This window comes from Ovis aries, chromosome 15 (assembly GCF_016772045.2).
Source record: "Ovis aries strain OAR_USU_Benz2616 breed Rambouillet chromosome 15, ARS-UI_Ramb_v3.0, whole genome shotgun sequence".
NCBI lineage: Eukaryota > Metazoa > Chordata > Mammalia > Artiodactyla > Bovidae > Ovis > Ovis aries.
Window position 1 is genome coordinate 43240681 of NC_056068.1, and position 21999 is coordinate 43262679.

The 21999-nt window shown below is 43.9% G+C and overlaps 1 protein-coding gene across 10 annotated transcripts in view; it reads left to right on the top strand.

Annotated features, from left to right (window-relative positions):
• The window catches only part of SCUBE2 (signal peptide, CUB domain and EGF like domain containing 2), a 70011-nt gene that overhangs the window by 34572 nt on the left and 13440 nt on the right, over positions 1 to 21999 (top strand). For 5 of the 10 annotated variants that reach the window (XM_012095795.4, XM_042233074.1, XM_042233073.1 and 2 more), the window contains 6 exons: positions 357 to 473; positions 694 to 780; positions 2437 to 2541; positions 4597 to 4752; positions 5153 to 5359; positions 21753 to 21923. In XM_012095795.4, the coding sequence (XP_011951185.2) occupies positions 357 to 473; positions 694 to 780; positions 2437 to 2541; positions 4597 to 4752; positions 5153 to 5359; positions 21753 to 21923 (843 nt within the window). The remainder of the gene's footprint in view (positions 1 to 356; positions 474 to 693; positions 781 to 2436; positions 2542 to 4596; positions 4753 to 5152; positions 5360 to 21752; positions 21924 to 21999) is intronic. The other 5 variants (XM_012095803.4, XM_042233075.1, XM_060399928.1 and 2 more) reach the window with 3 other exon arrangements.

Sequence of the window (21999 nt, forward strand, 5' to 3'; positions counted from 1 at the left end):
CCGGCGTGTTCCGGCCAGTCCTCTACTGAACTCTCCTGCCCTCAGCTGCAGCAGCCCATCTTTAAATAGTTCAAAAACAGGAGATACTTTGCAGGCTCTTTGGTGTTTCCTTCTGTGCTTCAGCGTAGGTTGGAACTCACTTCTGTTTGCTTTTCCATATGAAAAGAATAGCAAACCAGAAGCTCCTTTACCCTGGCGGGGGTGTGTGGTGGGGAATAAGTGGCTGTCTGTGTTTTGGGCTGGGCATTAGCGCTGCCTTCTTTGCTCGGGTCTTTGGTGTGTGGGAGTCAGTTGGCCTGGTCTCACCAGGAAGTGTCCTTCTCTTTCTGTAAGTGTCTGCATTTTGTCCTGTCTAGAAGTGAAGGGGGGCCTGCCCACTAGCCTGTCACCCCACGTGTCCCTGCAGTGCGGTAAGAGTGGTGGAGGCGACAGGTGCTTCCTCAGATGTCACTCTGGCATTCACCTCTCTCCAGGTGAGTGGGTCCCAGGCCCAGGGCCAGGCCTTCCTGGCTCGAGGTGTTAGAAGCCCTCCCAGGTCTTCCCTGATCCCTGGAGGTCTGAGCTCTGAGACCCTGTGTTTTGGGGGTTTTTTCTAGTGGTTCATGTGGAGTGGTGGGAGGAAGGAACTCGAGCTTCCGGCAGGAGAGCCTGTAATCTCACCCACATGCTGACAATCCGCCTTCTGTCTGTCAGGACTGCAAGAGGCCTATTCTGTCACCTGCGGCTCTTCCTCTCCTCTCGGGAACAAACAGCAAAAATCAAATGACTCCACTTTCGGGGGTAATTACCAAATCTGCGTGTTGTCTCTGGGGCTCACCGTGTTCAATGGACTTCATCTGTGGGGTGCTATTCTTGGGCGTCGGCTTTGTTTTCTTTTCTCCTAATCTCTGATGCCGCGAGCATGATACAGGATGTTCTTGCCTGCAGCCTCAGCGCCTGCGATCTGACTCACCGCCTAGCAGACACTTACTGAGTGTCCACTCTGTCAGAAGGCTCTGTGCAGCCCTGGTGGGTCATCATATTGGGCAGAGGGCCATGTAGCTCCGGGGCCAGGAGACTCGGGTCTCCCCAGCTCCCGGTACCATAGAGCCCCTCAGAGGCCCCCCTCAAGGAAACATGTACTTGGGGTGCAAGGCATTGGTGGAGACATGAGCATGACAGGGGAGCAAGGATCCTGTCAAGAGAAAGAAGCCCAAACCCTTTTTGGTTTATCAAAAGACAAAGAGTAACCTTTAAAGCTTTTCAGAGGCCTCGTTCTTCTAGATTTAGATGGGTTTGTGATGATGTCATGAGAATATCTAAATAAGGAAATGGTTCTAGATGTCCATACTATGTGTTTAAGCAAAGATAGAGGCTCAAAGCATGATAATAACAGCTTGTGTGAATTGATGGAGCAGTTAAAACATGTATGAGCTGATTTATTATAATCTGCGCTATAGCCCTCTGGGGGTATTTTATTGTTATTTTTATTAACCAGATGAAGAAACTGAGGTTCAGAGAGGTGAAGTAACATATCCAAAGTGAGTCAGATGTGACATTAGTGGAGCCAGGATTTTGACCAGGCGGTCTGGATCCAGAGTCTTGAGCACTGTCCTTCGCTGCTCCTCTTGTCTGATGTTTGCATCCAGTCAGAAGGGACACTGTGGTCTGTTTCACTTAGAGATTAAGGCCACCCTAAGGGTGGGCAAGCAAATCGTTAACAGTTATTCAGTTCTTACGATGTACCAGACAGGAGGCTAAACATTTTTTTGTTTCGGTTTGCATTGCCTCATTTAATTCTCATAACAGCTTTAGTAGTGTAGGGACTGCCTGTGTTATGGATGAGGACACTGAGGCTTAGGGAGACTGAGTAACCTGCTCAAGTTCTCATCACAAGTCGAAGGGCTGGAATGTGAATCCTGGTCATTGGCTCCAGAGTCTAACACAAGGCTAAGACTGCCTGCGGAAGGAGAGCAGAATGTTCTATGTGAGGCCCTCAGAGTAGGACCCTTGCTCCCTCACGGACCCTGAGGGTCCTGGCTGTGTTTAGGGATGCTGGCCTTGTCTGGAATGGTGGCTCCCTCGGCCCTGCCCTCCCCGGATGGGCTTGTTGAGGGGAACCTGCCTGTCCATTTTTCTCCACTGTCTTGTGCAAATGTGAACTGGGGGATTCTGGTGACCTCATTTTTCATCTCACTGCTGAGGCTGTTTTTGGCCCTTCCTTTGTTATGTTTGAGTGCTGGCTTCTCTTAGATGAAGGCCAAGTGTAACTCTTAGGGGACTCCTGGTGCCATTCGTCCCAGGGTAATGGGTGCCCCCAGATCCCAGTCTTCCTTGATCTCAGTGTAAGAGAGGGGCTCAGGGTATGCTTCCAGCAATGGACAACTGCTGTCACCCGCTGTGGTTTTCATTCCTTTGCCTCCAAAGGTAACCTCTCTCACTTGTTTCTTTCTGAAGATGTCGCCACCATCAGGACAAGTGTAACCTTTAAGCTAAATGAAGGCAAATGTAGTTTGAAAAAGGCTGAGCTGTTTCCTGAGGGTCTGCGACCAGTCCTCCCAGGTATGGAATCAGATGGCTGGTGCAGGTAGCGTGTCTGCATGCCGGGGAAGGGATCTGTAGCGAGCAGAGCCCTTCAGATGGGATCCTACCGTTCAGACTCTCTATGGACTCTCTTCTCAAGAGGAAGAAGACCCCTGCCTGGCAGCTCCATATGCCCCTGGGGTTACACATTAGGACTTCCTCTGCAGGGTACAGAGGGCGAACCTCTGGGGAAATCTGTGAGTTAATAGCAATCAATATGGGCTTAAGATGCAAGTAACTTGTGATCATATTGGGTTAAAATTTATAGATCTTAGAGTTTGCTTAAAATATAATCCAAAGAAATGAAAAAAGGTTTGGCTCAGAAAGGATCATCTTTGGTGAACAAAAATATCATATCCAGCTTTTCTGCAGGATCTCGTCTTTGGAGGCAGTGATGCCATTGGCTTCAGCAGAACAAATACTTTCCAAGTAGACCTGGCTTTATGGAAAGAGCAGAATCCAACATTCCTCTTTCTCCCCTAGCTCACATTTCCAGTATTAGTTCATAGAATAATTTTAGAGAATAAAAGAAAAATCAGGATTCATGTATTAGGAAGGCTTCTTTCCCTAGTCTACCCTCAAATAAATCATACAAACAAATAAAAGCATAGTCACTGTAGTCACATCTGGCTGCCTATTTTAAGTAACTAACCAAGATTAATTTGGGCACCTCCATTTGATGGAATTGGAGAAGGAAATGGCAACCCACTCCAATATCCTTGCCTGGGAAATCCCACAGACAGAGGAGGCTGGGCACTACAGCCCACAGGGTAGCAAAGAGTTGGACACAACTTATCAACTAAACAGCAACATTTGATTGAATATTACACAGCTATTAATTATAGGTTTTCTTGATGGAATATTATGCAGCTATTAATTATGGGTTTTCAAAGAACATTTAATGGCATTAGAAAATGTTGTAATAAAGATGAAAAAAAAGAGTCACATTTTGTATATCTAATACAACCTAAACTGTGAAAAAAAAAGCATAAGTAGAAGAAAAAGAAAACTCACCACGTCCTTATTAGTGGGTTAAATCTAGGTGGAAGGATGTTGAGTGATTTTAATTTTTTTGCTGAATTTTCCAAATTCCCCAATAGTGAGCATTTATACATTTAATCAGAGGGTGAAAGCATTATTTAAAGATAGATTTAGTCTTTAGTTCATTTAATGGTATTATACCAATGTTAATTTCTTAGTTTTGATAAAGATACATGTAAATATAAGATGTTAACATTAGAGAACACTGGATGAAGCGTATGTGAGAACTCTGAGGACCCTCTCAGAAACTTTCCTATACATCTAAGCTTACTTCAAAATAAAAAAATTTAAAAATAGATATGGGAAAATAGAAAGTGAAAGAGGTTCAAAATGAACACCTGTTCAGTTTGAGATTTGAAGTGAGCCTTTTGAGAGGTAAGATGGATCTTTAGGGAAAAATTAATTTGCTTTCTCCTTCCTTTGACCCTGATGCCCTGCTGATTTGAACATCTTTATAATGTTAAGAGAAGAATATGATACAGATAATTCATCAGTTCAGTAGAGATTAGTTCATTGTGTGAATAGTATGTGGATCTGGTCTTTGGTTCTGGTTAACAATCATTAGTCAAAAGATTCACTGGAAGTCATGGAATGAGGAGTGAGGGTCAGAAACAAGCATGTCCAAGGCCCCGCCTTACATAACACCTTCACTCCCGTCCTGTGTGCCGTCATGACTGTTTGGATCTGTTGATTTTCTTTGTGCCTTTGGTTCCCGTCTTCCACATGTGTAGCTGGGCATTCAGAAACATCCAGCATCTGTGCATGAAAATCAGTTTCGAGAGCTAAATGGTAAAGTTACATAGGAGGCAATACTGGCTCTTCATTAGAATGTCGTCGTGCTCCAGGCTGAGGGCTTGCAGTGTCTTGGCATCTGGAGTTAATCATCTGGTCCCCTGAGAGCTGTTCTAATGAAATGTTTACAGAGTTTGAGCGAATGTTCAGCCGAGTGCTTTGCCAGGATTTGGCTTCCGATAATTTTGTTTCTCCATACAGAGAAGCACAGCTCAGTAAAAGAGAGCTTCCGCTACGCAAACCTTACATGCAGCTCTGGCAAGCAAGTCCCAGGAGGCCCTGGCCGACCGAGCGCCCCTAAGGAAATGTTTATCACTGTTGAGTTTGAGCTTGAAACTAACCAAAAGGAGGTGACAGGTTGGTTTGAAAATAGTCTCTGGTGCCAGGCTTCTTACAGCTTTCTCCTGCTTCTTCGCCTTTCGCTCTTCATCATTCTTGTGGGGGGAAATTGTACATTCACTTAAGTATCTCCTGTTTTTTTGTTATTGTTGTTTGTTTACCCCCAAACTACACTGAATTGGTTTGGAACCTGATGGTTTTATCTGCCTCATCAAAACTCAAAGCTACCATTTTGGCCAACAAATTTCTGTTTGAATCAAATGCTGCCCAGCCTGCTAGGTGCCCAGCTCCACGTCTCTCCCACGCTGTCTGCAGGGGGCTGTGAGTGTTGGTAGGCCCTGCAGTCGGTCTCGACATAGTCCAGCAGACACGTGCGGCAGCCTGAACTCCCCTCCACTGCACTCTCTGGTTTCTGCAGTGTCTTGTGATCTCAGTTGCATCGTAAAGCGAAGAGAGAAGCGGCTCCGGAAGGCCATTCGCACGCTCCGGAAGGCTGCCCACAGGGAGCAGCTGCACCTCCAGCTCTCAGGCGTGAACCTTGAAGTGGCTAAAAAGTCTCCCCGAACATCTGAACGCCAGATAGAGCCCTGTGCAATGGGCCAGGACCATGGAGGAAACCAGTGTGGTGAGTGGCCTGCTAGCCGGGACATTTTTACTAATAGAACTCTCTTGAGCTCCAAAAACACTAGGGGTAGCCATAAGCAAGTCTGGCCCATCCTTTCTCCCCAGGCTCCTTCCAGAGAACTCCCAGGATCCCCACCCTCATTTGAAATCTACACTTGGTATTGCCCTTTCCTACTGGATCAGGAGCCCCCATCCACGAGGAGTAGTGCCTGGCCCTTAGTAAATGTTGGTCAAGTCAAGGGATGGGATGGAAGAGGCAGGGCTGATGAGAAGAGAGAGGGTTATCCTTTAAGGGTCTGAGGGACTGTGGTCTTCAAAGCGCTGTGGTCCCCTAGCTGGGGCAGGCCTGCAAATATAAGACATCATTGAGCCTTCTCGACACTCCACTCTCAACAGTTCCCCTATCATCTCCCCGTGGTTTGACCCATGGTGGCAGTTAACAAACTCTTGTCTGTAATTTTGTGGAGGGGAGAGGCTAGGGATCCTCAGCTGCCTTATGAGATCCCTGAGGTATGGCCCAAGCTTCTGATGAAGTTCCAGGCAAGAGGAATCTGGGCAGGAGGTTCCAAGGTAGTCAGTTTTGAGGTATGTTTGTTGTGAGAGATTGTTCTGGGCAATTATGGGAGACTCTACTGAAGGAGTCTTAGATGGGGGAAAAGTAGGTTCTTACTGTATAGTGATAATGGTAATGACTTGAGGCTTCACCTGTGACAGGCATGACACTAAGCATTTTATGTACATTACTTCATTCAATCCTTATAGTCATCTGACCAGGCAGTATTATTATCTGCATTTTACAGAAGAGCAAACTGGAGTTCAGAGGGGTAAGTATTCTTGCTCAAGGTCACATGGATGGTCCTATTCCAAACCCTGTGCTCTGGTCCCAGAGAAAGGTGAATTTCAATAAGCAGACCCCTCCAGAGTAAAGTGATGTCCTTTCTAAAGTGTCATTAGAGGAACAAGGCCTGAGAAATGAAGCTTGAGCTAAGGAGTAATAAATCAGTGTTTCAAAAGAAGCAAAGCTAAGCCCAGAGGCACTTGTTCAGAAAAGTTGTCAGCAATAGCTCCACAGCCCTATTCTGTTGCTTTGGCAAAACATACTGGAGATCATGTGTAAAATCAAGTGGTAACTGTCTACCAGGGGCTGTTGTCAAATAGTCGTAACTCTCATTCCAGCTGACTCTCTTGAAAAAAAAAAAAAGATAAAAAGATAAAAACAACCTAGCTGGTTGATTTGTTCTCACTTAAAATTCGAAGAGTTCCAGTTTTCATACCAAAATGGTGATGAGAATTGGCTGTTGCTACCCTAGTTTCCCGGGTGAGCTGCAGAAACTGTCAGGGACAGGCAGGTCTGTCCTGCTTCTGGCCTCAGAGCTGTATTACACCCCTCGTCCCCCAAGTGCTGCAAGCTTGCCAGGGAGCCTTTATGGCCAGTTAAGAGTTCAGAAAAAGCTAATGTCAAGGGCCTTGTGGAACAACTCCCAGTGAGAATATTATTACTACTGCTATGGGTATGCTTCTGGGGAATAAAGACCTCACGGTGAGGATCGGGAGTTGCTTAGCAGGGGCCTCATGACTGTGGCCACTTGTGGAAGACACACAGTACAAGGTTAGTGTGGCAGTTGTATGTATGAATGTGTTCCTGAGATCTTGTCATACCGAGTTAGGTTGGATTTGCTTCTCAGAGAGGCCATGTGTCTTGTCTCAAGAGCTCCCTCTAGCACTGGATGAATTTTGTAGCCCTCAAGGTTCACCCTGTCTGACAGCAGCATTGACAATTTTACAATGTTAAGGAACACAGCCCAAGGAACTACCAGTGAAGCTTTGCTCCTGCTGGAGGGAGGAAGTGGGTATAAAGAAGGGTCAGTTGAGTTATTTGGAAAGGCTTTTTACCCAGCACACTCCTGGCAACGGCAAACCATGGTGTGTGTGTGTCTGTCTTATATTCCTGGTCGATTAACGCAGTTGTGTCCGACTCTTCCCAACCCCATGGACTGTAACCCACCAGGCTCCTCTGTCCATGGAATTCTCCAGGCAAGAATACTGGAGGGGGTAACCATTCCCTTCTCCAGGGGATCTTCCCGATCCAGGGATCAAACCCACAGACCCACATCTCCTGCATTGCAGGCAGATTCTTTACCATCTGAGCCACCAGAGAAGTCCCGCATTAATGGTGTTAGAACCTCATAAAGACCAGGCTTACTAGTATATTTTGAACTCTGATACCACATGCAATGAAGACAAATGGAGGATAATTCTTTTGGGGAATTATTTTATATTTCCGGGACTTCTTTGGTAGCTCAGATGGTAAAGAATCTGCCTGCAGTGCAGGAGACATGGGTTTAATCCCTGGGTCAGGAAGAGCCCCTAGAGAACGGAATGGCTACCCACTGCAGTATTCTTGCCTAGAGAATTCCATGGACAAAGGAACCTGGTGAGCTACCGTCCATTTATGTTTCTAGAAAAGAGCCCAAGGAGTGTTTTGAGTCACCAAGAAGGAGAGATGGGACCATTATGTTTTTCCTTTAAAATATATTTTTTTTAGTTTTTAATTACCTAGAAGTGGTACATGTGTCAAATGATATAGAAATGTACACAGGATGGAAATTTTCCAATCAGCTTCTAACCTCACTCCCCAGAAATAATCACTGTCAATAGTTTGCTGTGGATTTTTCTACATCTGTTTTTATGCAGATATAAAAATGAAATTTTATTTATTCATTCAACAAATATTTATTGGGCACCAAATGTGTGCCAGGAACTATTCTAGGTGTTGGAATTCAGTAATGAGACGAAAGAGCAAAAATCTCAGCCCTCGCCAAGTTTAGAGTTCTAGAAGAGGGAAACAGACCACAAACCGATAGAGAAGAAAGTATATCCTGTAGCAAATGGTGGTGAGGGAGTGAAGAGCAGGTAAGCATGGAAGTGGAATAGAAAATGCCGAGGCGGGACTTCCCTGGTGATCCGGTGGTTAAGACTCCACGCTTGCAATGCAGGGGGCGCAGGTTTGATCCCTGGTCATGCTGTGCAGCACAGCCATAAAATAAAAATAAATTTAAAAAAAAGAAAATGCCAGGGAAAGGGGAGGGGTGAGGAGGAAGGTACTCTGCCAAAATGCAGACTATGCTCAGGGGCTGTGGTCATTGAAAAGTGAAATTTGGGGAGAGATGTGAAGGATGGGAGGCACTAGCAGTGAGGACTTCTAGGGGAAGCATCCTAGGTAAAGGAAACAGCGAGTACTAAAACCCCAAGGCACTGAGGAGAAGGCCGGGATGAAGAGAGCTGGGGAGAGGAGGGTGGAGGAAGAAAGTCAGAGCAGAGGCAGAGGGCCAGAGCACGTGGGAAGTGGAAATTATGGTGAGGACTCCGAATCTGAGTGAGAGAAAAGCCTGAGAAGGGATTTTAGCAAAGTGATAGCAAGGTTCTGACTTCTGTTTGAAAAGGATAACTTTGGCTGCTATATTAAAAACAGCCTGAAGGTTTGTGTGTGATAAAACAGTAAAAAATATATCAATGCTATTTTAATGTACTGCATATTGTTTTTAACTACAGAGTAGATCATGGCCACCTTTCCATGCTAACAGAGGAGCTATAATACTTCTTTTAAAGCTTCCTGGTCTACTTTTGTTTTAACACACCAGTATTTATTAGCCATACTCCTGAGGGTGACATTTAATCAAGCTATTCCTAATTTTTCTATTACCAACAATGCTGCAATAAATATTCTTTTTGTGCACAGACCAATATTTCTGGAAGACAGACTTGTAGATGTTTAATTGCAGGTCGAAGGATGTACATGTTTAAAACTGAATCAGTTCAGTTCAGTCGCTCAGTTGTGTCTGACTCTTTGCGACCCCATGAATTGCAGCACGCCAGGCCTCCCTGTCCATCACCAACTGCTGGAGTTCACTCAGACTTGCGTCCATCGAGTCAGTGATGCCATCCAGCCATCTCATCCTCTGTCGTCCCCTTCTCCTCCTGCCCCCAATCCCTCCCAGCATCAGAGTCTTTTCCAATGAGTCAACTCTTCACATGAGGTGGCCAAAGTATTGGAGTTTCAGCTTTAGCATCATTCCTTCCAAAGAAATCCCAGGGCTGATCTTCAGAATGGACTGGTTGGATCTCCTTGCAGTCCAAGGGACTCTCAAGAGTCTTCTCCAACACCACAGTTCAAAAGCATCAATTCTTTGGCGCTCAGCCTTCTTCACAGTCCAACTCCCACATCCATACATGACCACTGGAAAAACCATAGCCTTGACTAGACGGACCTTAGTCGGCAAAGTAATGTCTGCTTTTGAATATGCTATCTAGGTTGATCATAGCTTTCCTTCCAAGGAGTAAGCGTCTTTTAATTTCATGGCTGCAGTGATTTTGGAGCCCCCCAAAATAAAGTCTGACACTGTCTTCACTGTTTCCCCATCTATTTTCCGTGAAGTAATGGGACCGGATGCCATGATCTTTGTTTTCTGAATGTTGAGCTTTAAGGCAACTTTTTCACTCTCCTCTTTCACTTTCATCAAGAGGCTTTTTAGTTCCTCTTCACTTTCTGCCATAAGGGTGGTGTCATCTGCATAGCTGAGGTTATTGGTATTTCTCCTGGCAATCTTGATTCCAGCTTGTGCTTCTTCCAGTCCAGCGTTTCTCATGATGTACTCTGCATAGAAGTTAAATAAGCAGGGTGACAATATACAGCCTTGACGTACTCCTTTTCCTATTTGGAACCAGTCTGTTGTTCCATGTCCAGTTCTAACTGTTGCTTCCTGACCTGCATACAGGTTTCTCAAGAGGCAGGTCAGGTGGTCTGGTATTCCCATCTCTCTCAGAATTTTCCACAGTTTATTAAAACTGAATAGATACTGCTAACTCAGCCTCCAAAAACATGCTAATATATACTCCCTCCAACATTGTGATTGAGTGCATATTGCCCCACATCATTGGTAACATGGATTATACTTTATTGATCTTTTTAATTTTTGAAAATCTGATAAGTAAAAATGATGATCATTTGAACTTGTGTTTCTTTGATTATTAGTAAAACTGAGCATGCTGTCATATGTCTATGGCCATTTTGATTTCCTCTTCTGAGAATATCCATTTTCTTTAGCTATTTTTCCATTGAAGTTTTTGTTTTTCCAACATAATTTTTAAAAAATAAAATTTAAGGCCCCACGTTTTATCAAAGAACATAGTCACTTCTGACCAAACATTTTCTTTCTTATAATAATTTTATATAGTAAAGTCTCAGTATTTTGGCATTTGAGGACTTTGAGGACAGCCCGCTCTCCAAATGATCTTTGTACCATCTGTGGTCAATTTTAACAAGATGGCAAAAAAAAAAAAAAAAAAAGCAATTATATTCTCCAAGGAACAAATTCATCAAGCTCGTAGTAATTCATAAAGTCCTTTGTATCTAAAGAAAAATTAATAATGACTTGGATTTCTCTTTTTCTTTCATAGCTATTTATCCTTTCATAAAGGATACATTATTTAAGGAATATACTTGCTAAAGTATAAATTTTTATATTTGATTATTTTGAAACTTGCTGAAATTTTGAAAAGACAACCCAGACAACTGGCAAACTGGGAAGTATTCTAGTGCCTGGGTCCTTGAGAAACTAGAAAAGTTTAATTCAAATTTTAATAGTAGTAGCTTTTTTCTGCAGCAGTTGGGAAAAATTAATTCAAATAGAATTTATTGAGATCCCACTCTGTGCCACAAAAAGAATTTGGGATGAAGCAGTAAGAATATAATGGGTGAAAACTGTGCTTTTATGAAGTTCACATTCTAATGGAGAGAGATGGGTAATCAAAAAGTAAAGGAAAAGATAGTTTCATAAAGTATAATTGCTATTGAACGTAATAGAACAGAAAGTGTCAGAGGGGAGGAGAGACTTCTACTCTTTACAGGGTATTCAAGGAAGTCTGTCAGAGCAGGTTGCGTTTGAGCTGAGACCTAAGTCAGAAGGAAGAACTGAGCATGCAAACCCAATGGAAGCAGGGGGCGCTTGAGCAGAGGAGACAGCAGCATGTGCAAAGGGCCTGAGGCAGGGAGAAGCCAGGTATTTTCTTCTTGATTTTTTCAAAACTGAGAAATTATTTGGAATTGAGCAGGTGGAAAATTTCTGTTTTAAATCAAGGAAAATGTAAGTGGTATATTAGCAATATAGACCAATATTAAACTAATACTTATCACCTAGACTTGATAGGAAATTCCTTTAATTAAAAAAGTTTAAAAAACATAATTTAGTAAAATGTTGACATCTATTGAACACTTAATGCATTCAGCCCTTTGTTAAGCACCTTACTTCTGTACGTGTTTAGTCACTTCAATCACGTCTGACTTTTTGCGACCCTGTGGGCTATAACTGACTAGGCTCCTCTGTCCATGGGATTCTCCAGGCAAGAATACGTAGTGGGTTGTCATGCCCTCCTCCAGGGGATCTTCCTGACCCAGGGATTGAACCCGTGTCTCTAATGTCTCCTGCATTGGCGGGTGGATTCTTCACCACTAGTGCCACGTGGGAAGCCCTAAGCACCTTACACGACTCTTCTAATTTAGTCCTTGTCACAAGTCTATTCTGCATCATACCATTTTTATAGATAAGGAAACAAAGGCATGAGAAGGTAAGCAGTTTTCTCAGTCTCATGCAGCCAGCAAGTGGCAGAGCCAGGATTCAAATTCGGGTCTGACTCAAGAGCCCATGTTCCTAACTCTCAGTTTGAATACTTTCACCTCTCCTGGGTACTGTGTATGCCTTGTGATTACCCTGAGGGAGTGAGTGAAGTCGCATAGTCGTGTCCGACTCTTTGCGACCCCATGGACTGTAGCCTACCAGGCTCCTCTGTCCATGGGATTTTCCAGGCAATAGTACTGGAGTGGATTGCCATTTCCTTCTCCAGGGGATCTTCCTGACCCAAGGATCGAACCCGGGTCTCCCGCATTGTAGACAGACGCTTTACCGTCTGAGCCAGAATACCCAACTGATATGGAGAGTCTTCTGTGGGCCAGCTTTGTGGTGGGTGCTGAGGAGGACTGAATAAGTAAGATAGCATCCCTCAAGTCATAACCCTCCCAGGGAAAAGTCAGAGAAGGCTTCCCCAAAGAGGGAAAGCCTTGGTGAGCTTTAAAGGGAGCACAGATGATGCATAAATGGGTAGAGGAACAGCCTTGGAGAGTGAGGACCAGCCAGATGTGCACAGGGGATCTTTGGCAGTTCAGTATTACTATCCCTGGAGTGGAAGGTGGGATGTGATGGGCAGCAAGGCTAGTGGGAAAAACATGGCCAAGTCATGAGAGACCTTGAATATGTTTATCTGTAGGTGACAGGTATCATTAGAGGCTTTAATCAGGGAGCATAAGGTCATATGTTTATTCTAGAAAGAGCTCTCCAACTGAACTGAGGGTCAGGACTGGAGGCAGAAAAACCTATTTGGGAGCTTCTGAATGCTTTGCATAAGAGATACTGAGAACATGAAGGCACTAGATGGAATAGAAAAGCAACAGTGGATTAGAGAAATATTCAGGAGGAGACATGAACAGCATTTGGTGATAAATTGGATTGGGGACTGAGACGAGGAAAGGGTTGGGGTGAGCTCAGAGGTTTCTGACTTAGCCTCTGATCTGCATTTTCTTCCCATACATCCCCCATCTTACCCAGCCCTGTTTCAGATGCAGGAGGCACCGACAAAAAGCCTGTGGGTTGGTTGAATGGTAAGATGAATGTGATCACTGGGGAAGAAATAATCAAAAGATTTATAGGAAAAGCAGGAAAAAAAATGGGCTCTTGAGAGGGCATGAGAAAGAATGAAAACTCATATACAGAAAGGGAGACTGAAGGCTGAATTTGAGTTGAAGACACTGAAAAGTGCAGGTTGGCAAGTCGAGGAGGTTTTTGAGGCAGGGAGTGAAGCAGTTAGAGAAGTACTTTAGGAAGGTGAATCTGTTAGCAATAACAGAGCTGGGGCCAGGAGGAATGGCCAGCCAGGGAGTACACTGGAAGGTTATTGCAGTAATCTAGATATGAGATGGTAAGGAGCAAAGGACACTAGTGCCATAGGGATAAAAAATCGGGGACAGACAAAAGGGACCCAGGTATAGGGTGCTGCAGCAGGGAGAAGAGAAGTCTGGGATAATGTGGTTTAGAGCCTTGGTGACTGGAGTATAGAGATGCTGTTTATAAAGAGAGTAAAGTCAGAGGGGTAGGAAGGCTTGGACAGGGGAAGGGAAGAGAAGCATTCCCCCTGGGAAAGTAGAATTTGAGTTGCAACAAGACTCCTAGGCAGAAATGTCCACAGGAAGGTTGGAGTCTAGGAAAATGACATCACCTCTCCATGTGTAGACTGACCCCCCTACCCTGCGTCTGTCCACACTTCTCTGACTTGCCTCCTGTTAAAAGGGATGAACAGCCCACGCTCCTTCCTAAGGCCCACTCTTCCCCTGGGGCTCCAGGGCCCATTCCTTCTCACCATCTCAAGAGCAATGTTCCTGCTTTTGTCCCCACCGACCCTGCATCTCAGAATTCTCCTTCTCTACTGGATCATTTCCAACAGCACACAAACCTACTCCAGTCTTAAAACCCGCACAAATCCTCCTTTGACTTCTTTTGCTTGTCTCCAGATCCTGCCTCCTGTCTTTGACCCCCTTTCAAGCAAAACTCGTTGAAAGACTTGTCTAAATTCCCTGACTTTGCTCCCTCATCGACCATTTTCTCTACCACCCTAACCAACCTGGTTTTCATTCCCAATGTCTTCAGGGGAACCGCTTTTCCCAAGGTTTCTAACAACTTCCATGTTACCAAATCCATTGCCAGCTGTCACCCAGACTCTGCTGAGCCCTCCCTCCTCCCGGAAACTCTCCTCATGGGTTCACATACCACACACCTCTGGTTCTCTTCCTGCTTCACTGACTGCTCCCTTTTCATTTCCCATACTAGGGATCCCCTAATTTTGTTATCTCTAGACATCAGGGATCCCAGGTCTCAATCCTCCATGCCCATCCCTAATTTTGTTTTTTTCACTCTCTTCAATGACCTCATTCAGCACTGCAATAGCTTTAAATACCAGCATATGCTGGTGACTCCCAAACTGCCCTCTGCAACTCACATGCACACACACAAACACACACAGAGTGAAATACTTTTGAATTTATGAATGTTTACTTATTTTAAAATTATATACTTATACTATTGCCTAATATATTGTATACATCATTAAAAAAAAAGAGATACAGATTAAATAAACAAAATTTTAAATAGCTGGCTAGTCTCTGAAGGCACCATGCTGGCAACTCAGCAAGGTTTATTGTTAACGGTCGTGGCTGTAAATCAATTTTTTCAAATAGTCTTTTTGTTCATTGCTTCTAAGAGTCGAGCATGACTGAGCGACTTCACTTTCACTTTTCACTTTCATGCGTTGGAGAAGGAAATGGCAACCCACTCCGATGTTCTTGCCTGGAGAATCCCAGGGACGGCGGAGCCTGGTGGGCTGCCATCTATGGGGTCGCATAGAGTCGGACACGACTGAAGCGACTTAGCAGCAGCAGCAGCAGCAGCAGCAGTGTTTTGGCTCACTTCTTGTCAGAGCTGATTAAATCGTCACTGTTTATATCTTGGGATATGGTTTGACAAGAGCTGGTATCAGGAGAACAAGCTGTGTCAGTTCTGCACTTCCCTGGGGCTCACCTGTGCCTGCAGCCCTGGTCCTGCATCATGGGTCCAGGATTTCTACAAGAATTGTTGGAAGCTGCTTTCTACTTCCCAATGGTTTGTTCGTTTGAGACCAGATAATATAATCAGGAAACCTGTTCAACGAGGCCTAATTGAAATTCTTCTCAAGACATGGAAAAGAAGTCAGTCAGTACCTCCCTACTCACAGGTCTCTTTCTTGGGGACTTTATGTCTTCACATGTGTGTCTGACTTGTGGAGATGTGGACTGACTGAGGGGCCAATCTCTCTCCTTTTTTAAACAGAAGAACTTTTATATATATATATATATATATATATATATATATGTTTTATTGAGATATAATAGACACACAGCAAAGTATAAGTTTAAAGTGTACAGCATAATGATTTGACTTACGTGCATTATGAGATGATTACCACAGTAAGTTTAGTGAACATCCATCATATCAAATATTTACAGCACTGAAGAAATATGAAAAAAAATGTTTCTCCTTGTGATGAGAACTCTTAGGGTTTACTCTCTTAACAACTGTCGTGTATAACATACAGCAGCGTCAATTATATTTATCATGTTGTACATTATATTCCTAGTACTTATTTATCTTATAACTGGAAGTTTGTACTTATTGACCACCTTTATCCAATTTCCCCTTCTCCTACCCTGATCTCTTTTTCTGTGAGTTTGTTTGTTTGTTTTTGAATTATAGCTGACCTATGCATTGGAGAAGGAAATGGCAACCCACTCCAGTGTTCTTGCCTGGAGAATCCCAGGGGCAGGGAAGCCTGGTGGGCTGCCGTCTATGGGGGTCACACAGAGTCGGACACGACTGAAGTGACTTGGCAGCAGCAGCAGCACAGCACTGTGTTAGTTCCTGGTACATGACATAGTGATTCGATATTTCTATATATTTCAAAATGATTACTGTGGGAAGTCTGGTTTAGATACTAAACCAATGAACCTTTCTTTATGTCTTATTTTTTAGATAAAATTTAATATGCATAGATGTGAAAATGCTTTGTAAACTGCTGAGGTGTAGTATTCTAGCTTGGAGACCACCAGCATAACGAATGCCTTCTCAATACCAACACTTGCATGGCCCCAAAGTTTCTTAAACTCAAATGTCTAAACAAAACCTTTTCTTCTCCTCCCTCACTCCACACCAAAACCCTCATCTCTGTAACTGGCTTCCCTGTCTGCTCAGTTGCTCTAGTTTTCTTGAGCTCTCTTGTTCTGTCATGCTCCTTATTGGATCCATTAGCAAATCCTGTCAGATCTGCCTTTTGACCTGAGTCTAACTAGTTTTCTCTTCCTCTGTTTCTACTACTCTGTTCCAAACCACCACCATCTCCTGCCCAGTCTATTGCAATGGGCTCTGAATTGTTCACATTACCCTTGCCTGCCTTCCATCTGTTCTCCGCACAGCAGCCAGAAGATCTTTTAGAAGCATAAGTCAGATCATGTCCCTGCCCCGTTCAAAACCTTCAGCACACTTTGAGTAAGAGCTAATTTCCTTACCAAGGCCTTCAAGAATCTATGTAATCTGCCCCTTACTTGCTTTTAGAGCTCATCTCCTATCACCCAGCCCCTTTCACTATGTTCCTGCTGCACTGGTTTTTTTTTGCTATCAGGCAAGACCATTGCAAACCTGTTTCCCTCATTTCACTCTGATCTCTGCTCACAGAGGCCTTTCTGGGCTATTCTTCTAAAATAGCATTCATGCAGAGCACTACTCTTTGCCTTACTCTCTTCCCTGTTTGAATTTTCTTCGTTGCACTTACCTCTTGTTAGCATTCTACTATATATTTATTTGTTTGCCCATTTATTGCCCATATTCTCCACTAGAGCAAGAGCCCCTTTAGGGCAGGGCCATGTCTGTCTTCTCTGCTGTATCTCCAGCTCCTAGACAGTACTGGTGCTAAGTACTTAACTGAACAAATGAGTAGATGAATCTTCACAAGAACAACAGATGACATCCTGAGAATAGTCACCAACACTAAGAAAAAAGGGGGCCGGGGTAAATCTTTGGGGAAATATTTACATTGAGGGCAAAAGAGACATTTTAAACGCAGTGAAATCAGTCCCATTAACCAGGCATGAAGAAAACATAGCATACCCTGGGAAGTCAACAGGGAAGGCATCAAGTTGGGCTCTTCTCTCAGCCTCAACTATAAGAAAGTTTTCAAATAGGAGACCTGAGAACACACCAAAACCTGGACAGACGCGACAAGTCAACTTCTTGGCCCAAGAGGGTGCTATCTCCTGTCACTCTGAAACACTCATTTAAAAGGTGTTCAAATCGAGATCCCTAGGCCACAGCGCTGCCTCGGGTGCCATTGCCTCTGAGCAAGGGCAAAGCAGCAGCTCCAAGAGACCCTGGGAATTCGTGTGGGCTGCCTGAGGCCCTGCAGAAGGTAGGGCGTGATCCTTAAGAAAACAGTCAAATGCTGGGGAGTGACCTCTTTTATTAGGTTCACCATCTTAACTGCAGAGAGACCATAGTGTTTGTCCACAGCCTGAAATACTCAAAGGCCATGGTGTTGAAAAGAAGGCCAGCCTTCAGGTCTCTTTGTCACCATTAATCCTGGTCCCCACTGGTCTCTCCCTTTTGCATCAGAAAAGCTTTCTTTTTTTCTTTTTTTTTTTTTTCGAAGAGGAGGAGAAAACAGCTGTGCAGGATTGGAGAACGGGATTTTAATGGCCACTGAAGACACACAAAAGCTTTGCTGTGATCGTGAAGTGTTCTGGGGGCAATTGACTCCTTTGTCTGGGGCAGCGAAACAAGCTGGCTGCTCAAGGAGAAAAGAGATGCAGCTGGAACTGGGATGGAGGTCTCTTGAGGCCAGATCTTCAGCACATTTGCAAAGAGCTGTTTTCAGGCATCTCTTCATGACATTTCAGAATTGCTTTTTAGTGTTTGGCTCATTTTTACCTTGAGAAAGAAACAAATTAATCTGGAAAATTGTTGGCATGGATTATTTTTGTAGGTCTGTAGGTATTTCTCTCTGGAAGGAAAATAGAAACTGTGAGTGACGAGCTTGTTAATGTAGAGCAGGCCTCTAATGCTGAGAAAAAAGAACCAGCGCTTTCTTTTAGGGCTGAAGGGAGTGAGGGGTGGGAGGGGGGTGGCGGCCTGAGGGGCATTTCTCAGTTCTTCACTCACTTGAGAAATTGTAACAGATGTGGGTTATTGTGAGGCTTCCCAAAATGTAACCTTGGAAAAAAAAAGGTTTTGGAGTGGGAGTGGTCAGTAGTTTTAAGGAGGAGTGGACATCCAGAACAGCAGGAGTCCATTCAGTTACTGTTTGCAGTAGGAACCAGGTCATTTTTATCCACTCACAGAGGGGGTCTTTTTCTGACAGAGGAGCTGTGATGGAACAGATCAAGCTGATCTGACTCCAAGTTATAATTCGTGGGACTGTTGGAATCATTGTTATCCATATGGGCACTGTCCCTTTAGGTGAATGGGTGTTACAAAAACAGCCCTTTCCCACAATGGACATGGCTTGGGCTAGAGGAGCCCCAGACAGCCTTGGTTTTATTTACTTCTTCCAGTCTTCATGACAGTTGGCTTGATAGAGTCATGAAGGGGTTAGCTCTCATTTTCTGTCTGTTGTAGGCACTAGAATAGTCAGGTGGGACCCAGAATAAAAATCCATGAGTTTCTAGTACATAATTCAGCCCTGCTTTTCATGGGAAGGGAAGGGAAAGTCGCTCAGTTGTGTCCGACTCTTTGCGACCCCATGGACTGTAGCCTACCAGGCTTCTCAGTCCATGGGATTTTCCAGGCAAGAGTACTGGAGTGGGTTGCCATTTCCTTCTCCAGCTTTTCATGGGAGGTGAGCTGAAATAGAGTAATTATGGAAACCATTATCCAGTAGGGCTACATTTAGAGGCTAAGTCTGGAATTACAGGCTCTGTCTGCCGCAGTTCAGTGCCTCATATCCACTATAATGTCATTTGCCAAGAAAGGAAGAGTTTAGTTCACTTATAATTTTTTTTAAAAAATATCATAAAATTAAATTTAAAATATATGAATATTATAAAAGAAAATCCAAACAATATAAAAAAGTATTAAGATTTAGATTTTAGTGTAGACTTTCTTGATTGATATCTTTTCATTGTAAAAGTAATATTTAAAGTGGCATATTTCAGCTTACTATGATTTTTTTTAAGTCTCATTTTTGTTTTCTTTAGATTATGGAGTAAATAATGAAAAGATTTTTATTACTGATAATAGAGAAAAAGTACATACGCAAATTGCACTTGTAGGATAGGATGAAAACCAGCACCACCCCTTATACACATCCAAAGGCTGTAATAACTAATTTTATCATGTGATATTTTGTTTTGTAGTTCTGGGCAGCTTAGATATAAAAGAAAATGTGTTTATTCTAGTCAAACTCCCCATATGCCCCATAGAGAATCCTTACAAAGTCTGGAATTGTGATTCAGTTGGCGCTTTTGTTCAATGATCTTTTTCCTCTTTAAACTCAAAGCTCTTGATCTCATTGTAGGTGTATTTCACAGATTAGCTGTGGGACCTTGGCAAAATTATTTATTGTCTCTAAGTCTCTGTGAAATGATAGCTAATAATAGCACCTTGCTCCTTTGGGTTGTTTCCAGGACTAAGTGAGATAATGTGTGTAAAGCTTATTGCACAGTTGCCGTGTCCGTCTCCAGAGGATCTTCCTGACCCAGGGATCGAACCCATGTCTCCTACATCTTGTGCATTGGCAGCTGGGTTCTTTACTGCTAGCGCCACATGAGAAGCCCCAGTAGATCACAAGTAGTCAACAAATGTTAGCCATCAGAAAGCCTGTTTGATGGTTCCGATGATGTTGTTTAAGTATTAAGTAGAGAATCTACTTCAGTGTATTTACTTTATGTTCATATCCTAAATGGAGAAGGCAATGGCACCCCACTCCAGTACTCTTGCCTGGAAAATCCCTTGGGTGGAGGAGCCTGGTAGGCAGCAGTCCATGGGGTTGCTAAGAGTTGGACACCACTGAGCGACTTCCCTTTCACTTTTCACTTTCATACACTGGAGAAGGAAATGGCAACCCACTCCAGTGTTCTTGCCTGGAGAATCCCAGGGACGGTGGAGCCTCGTGTGCTGCCCTCTATGGGGTCGCACAGAGTTGGACCTGACTGAAGCGACTTAGCAGCAGCAGCAGCAGCAGCATATCCTCAAATAAGATATAAGATGTTTGTTGTTTAACAACACCAAAAAATATGACCAGAAGCATGGTTTATTAGCTTCCTTGTAGTTTATTCTTTCAGGAGATGCTTACTAGGATTTGCTCTTTATAATGTATTAACATTATTACAAATATGAAACATCCTATTTTGCACCCCTCATCTGTAAGACACTTGAGATCACCCTCCCCATAGCCAACAGTCAGTTCAGTTCAGTTGCTCAGTCATGTCTGACTCTTTGTGACCCCATGGACTGCAGCACTCCAGGCTTCCCTGTCCATCGCCAACTCCTGGAGTTGCTCAAACTCATGTCCATCGAGTTGGTGATGCTATCCAACCATCTCCTCCTCTGTCATTCCCTTCTCCTCCTGCCTTCAATCTTTCCCAGCATCAAGGTCTTTTCCAATGAGTCGGCTCTTCGCATCAGGTGGCCAAAGTATTGGAGTTTCAGCTTTAGCATCAGTCCTTCCAATGAATAGTCAGGACTGATTTCCTCTCGGATGGACTGGTTGGATCTCCTTGCTGTCCAAGGGACTCTCAAGAGTCTTCTCCAACACCGCAGTGCAAAAGCATTGATTCTTTGGCACTCACGTTTCTTTACGGTCCAACTCTCACATCCATACATGACTACTGGAAAAACTGTAGATTTGACTAAAGGGACCTTTGTTTGTAAAGTAATGTCTCTGCTTTTTAATATGCCGTCTAGGTTGGTCATAGCTTTTCTTCCAAGAAGCAGACATCTTTTAATTTCATGGCTGCAGTCACCATCTGTGATGATTTTGGAACCCAGGAAAATAAAGTACCCACAGCCAAGAGAGTGAGCATTTCAAACACAGCTTCTGGTTATATTCCTTGCCTTTCAGTGGCTCTTTCAGGATAAAATCCAGTCCTTCAGGATAAAATCCAAAGGCCTGACACTCAGGGACTTTTTTTTTCTATTTTTTAAAATCTATTTTTAATCTATTTTTCCCCCCAAACTTTCTTCCTCCCCTTTCCTCCCATACGTCAGACATGAATCTTTACAACCTGCCCCTTTGCCTATCTGGGGAGCTCCTAGTCATCCTTCAAGCCCTCCTGAAGATGTGGCCTCTTCTAGGAGGGCTTCCAGAATGCCACCAGCCTGAATTAATAGCACCTTGCTGTCTATTATTCCAATACCAATCCTATGTTCAGTGAATGATTTTCACCTTTATACTCCTGACAATCCCATGAAGTAGGGGATGTCATCATGTGCTTGTGTTCGAAACTATTGAGGACCACTGTGATCCCTGCCCTCAAGGAGCTCAAGGTCTAGGGAAAGAGGACCTGTAAACGCCCCTAACAGAGGGTGACAGGGATCATGGCAGATGAGTGTGCACAAGGAACCCAGAGATGGCACATGTTCTGTATTCAGGGGGATTGTATAGGAAAGTGTGGGGTCAATGCCAGCAGTTGACCTTCATCCCCAGCACTCATATCATCCTTCCTTGGGCTCTGTCCTCTCACTGATCAGATCATTTCCCCCTTTGGCTAGTCAGTTGCAGGGCTGGGACATATTATGACGGAGCACAGGAACGCTGTATTTTATGTCCAAATGGAACCTTCCAAAATGAGGAAGGGCAAATTACATGCAAACCATGTCCAAGACCAGGAAGTCCTGGGACCCTGAAGACTCCAGAAGCTTGGAATGTGTCTGAATGTGGAGGTAAGAATTCTGTCTGTCCCTTCTTACTCCTCCAGTCTCTGAAATCATTGTTGAGACAGAAGGCATAAATAACATC